The 10,799-nt window shown below is 37.2% G+C and overlaps 2 protein-coding genes across 2 annotated transcripts; both read left to right on the top strand.

Moving 5' to 3' along the window:
* Window positions 1-6,295: 6,295 nt before the first annotated feature.
* Window positions 6,296-6,922, top strand: LOC109244841. Its single transcript, XM_019411997.1, has 2 exons — window positions 6,296-6,449; window positions 6,516-6,922. Exons 1-2 carry the CDS (start codon window positions 6,296-6,298, stop codon window positions 6,920-6,922), a joined length of 561 nt encoding a protein of 186 aa, XP_019267542.1.
* Window positions 6,923-9,875: 2,953 nt separating this feature from the next.
* On the top strand, window positions 9,876-10,520 carry LOC109244840 (uncharacterized mitochondrial protein AtMg00810-like). Its single transcript, XM_019411996.1, has one exon. It carries the CDS (start codon window positions 9,876-9,878, stop codon window positions 10,518-10,520), a length of 645 nt encoding a protein of 214 aa, XP_019267541.1.
* The last annotated feature ends 279 nt before the right edge of the window (window positions 10,521-10,799 follow it).

Raw genomic sequence — 10,799 nt, 5'->3', positions numbered from 1 at the left:
TTCATTGATGTAATTAAGTAACTTGTGACTAGATACGAGCGAATTGGTGGTGGAATCACGAGGTAAAGCTATAGTTGAGGCTTGAACTGTGTTCGTGGCATCGAGGTAAGTGTTTGGTCTAACCTTAGCTTGAGGGATTAGGAGTTGTGTCCTATTTGCTACTTGTTTCTTGTTGAGTACGACGTATAGGCATGGTGACGAGTATCTATACGTCGGTGTCGAGCATGACCGTGAGTCTTAAATTGAAATCATTGTGTTATTGAGAAATACTACGAATGCCTAAGTTGTTGACTCTCTGTGATGAGCAAGGTTTATAATTATTCTCGTAGAGATTACTTATGGTTGAACATTGGTGTTAGTTGAGGTAGTAGATGTTGGAACAAGTTTGGTTATAGCTGGATTTTCCCTTGCCGGGAGATATTTACTTATACTGTTGATTCCCTTGCCGGGATAGTGTAGTTACTTATTGATCCCTTGCCGGGACTCTTGTTATGGTTGTTGTTGATTGTATATGTGGATCGGGTTGCATGCCGCAACAATGATATATTTAGATCGGGTTGCACGCCGCAACAATGATATATTTGGATCGGGTTGCACGCCGCAACAATGATATGATTGGATCGGGTTGCACGCCGCAACAATAATATAATCGGATCAGGTTGCACGCCGCAACAGTGATAAATGATATGGATCAGGTTGCACGCCGCAACAGTGTTGTTATATATTGGGATCGGGTTGCGCGCCGCAACATTTGTTGATACAAAGTGTTTATGGATTGGATACAAGTTCCTTATTGTTTCTTTGTGAATTCTAAGTTGTCCTTATGCCTTTATTCTTGATTTACTGTTGATACTGACATACCCCGCAGCATGTACCCCCTCCCATCTTTACTTGTTTATTTCTGTTTTATTTTCCGTTGTATATTAGATAACTGCATATATTTATTTGGTAGTCTGGTCCTAGCCTCGTCACTACTTCGCCGAGGTTAGGCTAGGCACTTACCAGCACATGGGGTCGGTTGTGCTGTTACTACACTCTGCACTATTTTGTGCAGATCCCAGTGCTGCAAATTTTGGACCGCAGTGAGGTTTCAGCTTCCTACTTACCAGGCGACCCGAGGTAGTCCTGCAGGCGTCCGCAGGCCTTGGCGTCTCCCTCTATCTATTTTTCCTGCTTCTCTTATGTAGTTCCGGAGACTGTATTTTGTTATTTCTTTCGGACCCTTATATGTAGTACTCTTAGACAGTCTGTGAAGTTGTGACACCAAATCTTGGGTGGTTTTGTTATGGGATGGCATTAGTAGTACTGTTAACTTGAAATTTATTTCTCCCGCTTGTTAAATTATGTTGCTATAAACTATTGATGCTAAGTCATTAAATAAAATAAAAATGGAAGACAGGTGAAATAGTTCAGTTAGTTGGCTTGCCTAGCTTTTACTAGTAGGCGCCATCACGACTCCCGAGGGTGGAAAATCTAGGTCGTGACATAGGGAGGGAAGTTCCGGTGGTCCCTGATGCTATTCACATCCTCGGGCAAAGTTGGGCCTCCCCCGGTCGCTCAGCAATTCTTTGAGGTGTCCTTGGCGAAGCATCTTACGATCTCCTGCCTTAGGGAAAATACAGTCCTTAGTTATATGACCTCGCTCTTAGTGGAACTCGCAGAGGGCGTCTGACTTTCTGGTGTTTGGGTCTGACCTCATCTTTTGCGGCCATCTTACCTTCGATCGAGCTTCTCCAATGCGTAGACTATTTCTAAAGGTGACACACAAAAATTGTGAGCGGATAATAAAGGGGGCATACCTCTTTCATTTCGGTAAGTCCCTGTTCTTGGCCTAGGCGGGCCATCGTCGTGGCGAGAGGGGGCATTATGGCGCTTCTGATATATGGCTGATGTCGTTCTCAGTTAGGTCGTAGAGCAACAAGGTCGCTCCTAACATCGTTTCTGCAATCCTTTCTGGACTCGGCATGTACGAGGTCAGCCGATGGGTTGGCCCATTTAGGTCATCCTCTTCTGCACGGACCTCGGCACAGTAGGCGCTATGTATTTCATCCCAAGTGGTTGGAGGATATTTTATAAGCCGACTTAATAACTTTTTGGTTGCCTTTGAGTCATTCCTTCTCAGCCTATTTTGGAAAGCTACTACGGCCATCCCTTCCAGCACATTTGGTAGGGTCATCCTTACTCGGTTGAATGGAGCGAGGAAGTCCCCCAATCCCTCTCTGGGCGATTGTTTGATGGCGAATATATCTTTCATTCTTGCCTCCGCCTTTTTGGCCCTAGCATGGGCCGTTACGAACTTGTCGGCCATCTCTTCGAATATTTTGATGGAATGCACCGGCAGCTGTGAATACACAGTTAATGCTCCTCCAGTGAGGGTATCACCGAACTTCTTCAACAAGATGGAGGATACTTGTTCCATGGCGAGGTTATTGCCTTTTACAGCGGTGACATAGTGAGTCACATGATCTTCGGGATCGGTCGTACCATAATATATTTTCAGATATAGCGGCATTTTAAAGGTCCTTGGTATGGCATTCGGGGTGGCTTCATCACTGTATGGTTGTTCGACGAACCGACCAACGTCCCTTTTTGGCAAGACTTTCGGGGCACCCGTATTTTATCGACTCTTTCTTGGTGCTCTCTCATTTGGTCTCGAAGCATCTTATTCTCGTTTTCCATTTCTTCCATCTTTTTCAAAATTACTGTGAGAGTGTCATCACCTGCATTATTAACAGTGTAAGTAATACCTGTTATCGGAGGGAAAGGGCCATGATACTCGACTGTTGTCGGTGCAATGCAAGTCCTTGCATTTTCTCTGACTGTCTCCGGGGTGGGCTTGTTGAGGATGCTGGTTAGTGTGTTAGTTAGCCAAGTCTCAAGGAATTTTTTCACTGCCAGTGGCATCTCTTCTGTTGTGGACGTGAAAGCTCCTTTATCGTGGGATATCGCAATACTGCCGTGAGGGAGAGGCGACCCGCCTCGCCTGGGAGAGGCATTAGGCATTATGTCTTCGCCTTCTGTTTCAGAAACCTCATTGGTGGTGTTTAAAAGATTGGTGGTGAGGCCGACCACTACCATCATTATTTCTTCTCCATTACCTGTCATGTCAGATCTTTGTGTACATGAAAAAAAGGGTTCTTTTCTATGTGTTTATTTTAGCAACTCGTGATAGTTATAGATCTAGAAGAAACTAAACATCTAACTAGGAAATCCCCACAGACGGCGCCTAATTATTTGATCAAAGAGTATAAACCTTTGATTAAACTAATTAATTTTATGTAACAAGGGGTTGAACCAAGTTAATGATAATATCCCTAGATTTATAACTAGTTAGCACAAATATTGAGAGATAACGCTGGTAAGGGATTAAATGCAGTGTGCATTTAATATTCCGAAAAGTTTCAGTAATGATAAGAGAGTATCAAGCAATAAATATCAATAAATGGCATTAATGTAAATAAGGAGAATGAGTCACCCAATATTGAATGAGGTGGATGATTCGTCTTTCTCACAGTGACGAGTGACATACAAATCCTAAAATATTAGAACTATTCTCGGATATGATGGAAAATTATGGAATAATAGATGGAAGAATCTTATTAGAAAGGTATAGTTTGTATCTTTTCTAGAGAGGGGGTCTTCTTCTCAAAAAGTGTTCGTATCGAATGAATGTTACCCGCCTTTCCCCTTATCTCTCTTTCAATTTATATGGGACATACCCCTAGTCAACCCTAATAGTACAAATACAAAGAATATTAAATGGAATATTCTCTTTAATATCCTATTACACAGACTAGCCGTTAGTGCTCTATCCTTGATGCTCGACCTCGACCATCGTTGACTGTCCGGCTACGAATCTTACCGTTTATTAGTAGACCTCGGCCGCGTCATCTTCTTTAATTCCCCATCATGCCAAATTTCTTTGGGGCAGATTTTGACCCATACAATATTCTCTCCATTTTATTTTGTATCCTTAGTTTTGATTATGCACGAAATTTAAGAATATAAAAAAAATTGAATTTTGAAGTCTTAAAGTAAAAGTATATATAACATATTAAAGGTACTCTTGTGATGCATAGATTGAATAATGCAATCAATTTATTATCCATTAATACCCAAATAAGTATAAAACTGTACAATCAAGCTAAGTCGGGCATATTAAATATCAAATATAATTAAAAAAAAAAGGTAAAAATGGGAGTAAATTAATACTGAGACATATAAAAATATGCCCAATATCAATGGCTAAATGGTAAAATGTTGTGTTGAAAACACATGTGATGCATATATGGATTAAATACAAATATTGATTTCTTTTTCACCTAAATATATTGATCAACGGATTCAACATTTGTGGTCTTCGAACTTTATCACTGTAAGAGCTACATCACGTTGTAGCCGCTACTCCATTACTCTCTCCGGTCCACAAGTGATCAATTTGCTTTAGGCACACCCGTTAAGGAAATATCAAATTCTAGACGAAAATAGTTAGTGTGACTAAACTACCCTTCATTAGATGTTGCACCATAGTTACAGTAGCACTTACTTCTCTTCTCAAATATAAGGAGTAAATGACTTTTTAGGGATACGTATATAAGGGTAATTTTTTTGGAAAAACAAATTGAATTTTTTCTTGATTATATAAATGGACACTTATTTTAGACCAAAATAAAAAAATAAATTTGTCACTTATTGTGAACCAGAGTGAGAAATTTAAAGATAGACTAGACCCATGAGGTTCAACATAAGTAATTAATGTGTCACACCTAACAAATATTAATATTATGTGTTCCAGCACACATAAAAGTTGGATATAATGTATGTTATACAAAGTGCGAGAAATCAACCTGCAATAAGAGGAAAACGTCCGACTTTGAATTTTTTTTTTTAAACTTTAACTTCAAATACTTTTTTTAAACTTGGATTAAATATTGTTCAAACACCTACTAAATATTTCAAATCTTTTCAATACACTAGAAAAAAAAAAGGGATATGCTAATTATCTTGAATTCATCGCATAGGAAGAGCTGATGCTACTGGAATAATGCAAAAACGGTCATAACTTTTGCAAGTTAAAATGGTAAAAGAAAACTATCTTTTGTAATGCCAAGTTAAGTTAACGAAATGTCTGAGCATCACCAAAAGTTACCAATATAAAGTGTACTTGAGCTCCGGTGAGGTTGGGTTGCGACTCATTTTTGTTCAACTCGTTTTCCATCTGGCTCGACTCACGCATTCAGTCTCCATTATTTTTCTCTCTTACAACAATAATAATGATTACGACTCAATTTTAAGAGCCTCTTTGGCCAAACATCGTTCGATCAAAAGTGTTTTGTTGCCAAATGTGTTTTTTCCTAAAGTTAAAGTGTTTGGTCAAGCTTTTAGAAGGAAAAAAATGCGTTTCTGAGTAAAAATAGAAGCAGTTTTTGAGAATAGAAAAAAATTAATTTCTCCCAAAAAGCACTTTTTCAAAAAATATTTTTCAGAAATATACACTTAAAAACACTTTTTAAAAGATTTATCAAACACTAATTACTATTTAAAAATAAATTTAAATTAATTAGCCAAATATAAATTATTTCTCACCAAAAGTACTTTTTAAAAACACTTTTTGAAATAAATTGATTTTAAAAACTTGGCCGCTATAAGCTTGTTGAGTCTCTTCTCTCTTCCAATTGTACAAATTTTCCGTCAAAAGCATTTGTGCACATGTATGTATAGATTTGAATTTAAAATTGTTGAGAAAGGAGCCACGTAAGGGTAGTTTAGTATTTTCCTCTATTAGTCTCCACCAATAAGATTAAAGAAGGTGGTTAAGTTAGTTAAACAAGTGTCAATATAAATACACACATGTAATATTCATTTTAATTAATAAGAAATGAAGAGCTGATTATATCTTCTTCTTCCTCATTCTACATTCTGATTTCTCTCTCTCTCTCGTGCATCTTCTTCTTCTTCTATTTTTCTGCGTTTAATTACATGGTATCAGAGCACAGCTAGTTATTTCTAGCGTGTGGTTTATTCCTGAAACAATTAAAGGCAATTGCTTACTTCTCTGTGTTGTTATTTCACGACTGGTTCTTGAACTTCTTGATAAAAAATATCGATTCCATCAAATCAAGCAAATGATACACATGCAACAACTCCAATTCCTTCTCCAGTGCTAGGAGTGAATCAAATGACTAACATAGATTACAATCACCTATTATTTCTATCTCCAGCAGACATCAGTGGCATTCAGATTATCTTATTTCAACTGACAGGTATTGAAAACTATTCAATTTGGTTTAAATCAATGAGGGTAGCCTTATTGGGGAGGAACAAGTTGGGGTTGGTAGATGGCTCTTGTACTAAAGATAAATTTCCAGAAATCTTGTGGAATCACTGGGAAAGAGTCAATGCAATAGTACTTTCTTGGATAATGAATTCTGTAGCTAGTGGATTGCTAGGTGGAATCATATATGCATCAAGCGCATAAGCTGTGTGGAATGATCTGTTTGAACGGTTTAACAAAGTTGATGGTGCAAGATCTTTTAATCTTCATAAAGAAATTGCTACCTTAAACCAAGGAACCGCATCTGTTTCTGTATATTTTTCAAAATTAAAGGATTTATGGGAAGAATTTGAAGCTTTGGTCACATTCCCTGGTTGTGATTGTGCAAAATCAAGGGATTTTGTGATACATCTACAGAAACTGAAATTGTTTCAGTTCTTGATGGGGTTAAATGACTCATATAGTCAAGCAAGAAGTCAAATACTGCTAATGAGTCCAATGCCTACTGTGAATCAAGCATATGCTATGATAATCAGTGATGAAAGTCAAAAAACAGTAGCAGGTTCAGCAGGTTTATTAGGTGCAAATCCAGCCAATATGTCTGATCAATATGAGGTAGCTATGTACTCAAGAACAGGTGGTAATTAGAGGTTCAATCAGAAAGGAAGGAAAAATTATAATGTTCAATGTGATTTTTGCAAACTCAAAGGCCACACCAAGGAAAATTGTTATAAGATTGTGGGATATCCCCCAGAGTTTAAGCTCAGAAAAAAAGGGGGAGCTGGAAGTTATAACACTTAAAACTCAATGGCTGAAAACAATGGAAATTCAAGATATAATAATGCAGCTGCATATAATGTTCTAAATGAGGACAGTGTACAGAACAGTCAATCTACTGAGGATATGTTTGGTCAACTCTCTGGATTAATAGAATCTGGAAATCAGTCTGTGAGTAAAAAAATAAATAGCCAACTAAATCTACAAGGTCAACTAGCCAGTTGTACATTCACTAAGGAACAGTATGAGCAGATTCTGCAACTATTAAACAGCAACAATACAGGACAAAAGTCTAGTGCAAATATAGCAGGTACATCTAAGTACTTTAAAGAATGGATAATAGATACTGGTGCTACCAATCATATGGTAGCAGATCTAGATTTGTTGGACAAGTCTACTATAGTGCAAGTTCAGTATCCAAAAAGAGTTTTCATGCCTAATGGGGATGTAACTCAAGTTACTCACACTGGAGCCAGTACAATATCAAATAGAAGCACAATAATTAATGTGTTCTATATCCCTCAGTTCAAGTTTAATCTCCTTTCAGTATCTAAATTGACAAAAGAGTTGAGATGCTTAGTAGCTTTCTTTCCTGATTTTTGTATTTTTCAGGAGCTCTTCACTGGGAAGGTGAAAGCGATTGGTAGAGAAAATGATGGTCTATACACTTTAAGAAGCCAAGCAGAAGGAAAGAGTTCTAGTGAAGTCACTCTAGCAGCTACTGAAGGTGCAAGTACATATGAGATCAAATCAACAGAAGATATAGAGTTGTGGCACAAGAGATTTGGACATGTTTCAGCAAATGTTCTGAGGAATTTACTGCCTATTACTATAGATGTTATAGCAGAAAGAATAAATATATGTGTTGTATGCCCATGTGCAAAATAAACAAGGCAACCTTTTCCTACTAGTTGCATTAAATCTACTGCTGTTTTTGATTTGATACATGTAGACCTTTGGGGACCTTATAAAGTACCTACATTTGATGACAACAAGTATTTTCTGACTTGGTAGATGATTTCTCCAGAAATACATGGCTATTTTTACTCAAACTTAAGTCTGATGTGTGCACTGTTCTCCAATAATTCATAATGTTTGTCAAGACTCAGTTCAACAAAACAGTTAAAGTCATTAGAAGTGACAATGGTACTGAGTTTGTCAATTCAACCTGCAGCAACTTATTTACTAATCTTGGAAAAATTCATCAGACTACTTGTGCATACACACCACAACAAAATGGTGTTGCTGAAAGAAAACATAGCAGTTCGTCCAGCCGTCTTCTAGCTTCGACCAACCAAGAGGATTCCTTATATAAAGGACAGACACCTATTAGAGGTCACACGAGCAATTAGATTTCAAGGATATATACCTATAAAGTTCTGGGGATATTGTGTCTTAGCTGCAGCTTATTTGATTAATAGAATGCCAAGCTCTATGTTGAACTATAAATCACCATATGAGAGGTTGTATGGAAAGAAACCTTCTCTGAAACATATCAGAGTACTAGGGTGCTTATGCTTTGCAAAGACAGTACAAGAACCAGACAAATTAATGCCAAGATCCAGGGCATCTATACATATGAGGTATGCAACTTCACAAAAAGGATATTTACTCTATGATTTGAATAACAAAAGTTTTTTTGTTAACAGAGATGTCATCTTTAAAGAAGATGTGTTCCCATTCAAAAGTCTCAGACAAAGCCAAAATATACCTATGTTCACAAACAACAGCCTTCAATCAATACTTGATGACACTTCAGGACAATTCAATCTTGGAAATCAGAATATTGCTCAAACAGATGAAGCTGGGAATACTGACCTTCAAATAAGTCAAATTGAAGACATATACAATACAGAAGATCCAAATCAACAAATCTCAAACTCATCAGTTGATCATACACAACAAGGTACTAGTTCTGAAGACTTACAACCACACACATCAACTGAGGTAATTCCTAATAACTCATTCTCATAAGTTACTAACCTACAACAAAATGATTTAGTGAGAAAATCAAGTAGATAAAAGAGACCACCTCTATGGATGAAAGATTTTATTTCTTTAAATGTACATCAAGACCAGCCTTATGCTTTAGCTAAGTTCATATCTTATGATAATATCTCTCCTATCTACCAGTCATTTATTGCTGCTTCATCATCTATTTCTGAACCTACAAGCTATCAAGAAGCAGTCAGGATCCTAGATGGATAGAGGATATGAAAACTGAGATTGATGCTTTACAAAATAATCACACCTGGGATATAGTTACACTACCTAAAGGAAAATCCCCTATAGGATGCAAGTGGATTTACAAGATAAAATACAAAGCTACAGGAGAAATAGAGAGATTCAAAGCAAGATTGGTTGCAAAAGGATTTAGCCAAAAGGAAGGAATAGATTACCAAGAAACTTTCTCTCCAGTGGTAAAAATGAAAACTGTGAGAACAGTGTTAGCAATTGCTGCTATTAGACAATGGCATATACATCAAATGGATGTATATAATGCATTTCTTCAAGGAGACCTACATGATGAAATATATATGGAACTGCCTCAAGGATTTATCAGTCAGGGGGAGACAAGACCAGTGTGTAGACTGATTAAATCCTTATATGGTTTAAAACAGGCACCAAGGCAATGGAATGCAAAACTCACTGAAGCTTTATTAAAGGCTCAATTCATCCAAAGTCAATATGATACTCCTTATTCTTCAAGAAAACCTCATAAGGCATTACTATAGCATTAGTGTATGTGGATGACATGCTCATTACTAGAGATAGCTTAAAATTAATAGAAGAAACTAAGACTGGCTTACAACAGGCATTCAAAATGAAAGACTTGGGTGAACTCAAATACTCTCTAGGTATTGAATTTGCAAGGTCCAGTCAAGGAATTCTAATGCATCAAAGGAAATACACATTAGAACTGATTTCAGAAACAGGTCTGGGAGCAGCCAAGCCTGCTATAACTCCTCTTGATTTCAATGTGAAGTTAACAACAAAGGAATATGATATATATGCAAACAAAGGCAAAGAGGTAACTGATGAAGATGAAGAACAGCCAGCGCTGAATTCATATCAGAGGTTAATTGGCAAATTGCTATATTTAACAATGACTCGACCAGATATTGCATTCAGTGTTCAAACATTGAGTCAATTCCTTCAGAAACCTAAAAAATCTCATATGGAAGCGGCACTCAAAATTATGAGATATCTGAAACAACAACCAGGTCAAGGAGTTCTACTGTCTAGTAAAAACAATACTGAAATTACAGCCTACTGTGATGCAGACTGGGCAGCTTGTCCTCATTCTAGGAAGTCTGTTTCTGGCTATTTAATTAAATTTGGTGAGTCCTTAGTTTCCTGGAAATCAAAGAAACAAACAACTGTTTCCAGAAGCTCTGCAGAAGCAGAGTATAGAAATCTTGCATCAACAGTGGCAGAATTGATTTGGCTAGTTGGTTTACTAACATAACTGGGGTTTAATATCAAACAACCTGTTAGTGTATACAGTGATAGCAAAGCAGCTATGGAGATTGCAGCAAATCCAATCTATCATGAACGTACTAAACATATTGAAATCGATTGTCATTTTATTAGAGAAAAAATCTTACATTTGATTACAACAAAGTATATTCCTACTCAAGAACAACCAGCTGATATTCTGACCAAGGGACTAAACAGGATCCAGCATGAGTATCTAAATTCCAAGCTTGGAACTTTAAACATATTTACAGTTCCTAGCTTGAGGGGG

Source organism: Nicotiana attenuata, unplaced genomic scaffold, assembly GCF_001879085.1.
Source record: "Nicotiana attenuata strain UT unplaced genomic scaffold, NIATTr2, whole genome shotgun sequence".
NCBI lineage: Eukaryota > Viridiplantae > Streptophyta > Magnoliopsida > Solanales > Solanaceae > Nicotiana > Nicotiana attenuata.
This window is presented reverse-complemented; position numbering and strand designations above follow the sequence as displayed.

What these genes read in the sequence shown, in the direction of transcription:
- LOC109244840 (XM_019411996.1), top strand. Translation starts at nt 9,876, where the DNA reads ATGAAAGACTTGGGTGAACTCAAATACTCTCTAGGTATTGAATTTGCA.
- LOC109244841 (XM_019411997.1), top strand. Translation starts at nt 6,296, where the DNA reads ATGAGGGTAGCCTTATTGGGGAGGAACAAGTTGGGGTTGGTAGATGGC. An exon ending in TGTAGCTAGTGGATTGCTAG is followed by an intron (nt 6,450 to 6,515) that starts GTGGAATCATAT and finishes GGTTTAACAAAG; the next exon opens with TTGATGGTGCAAGATCTTTT.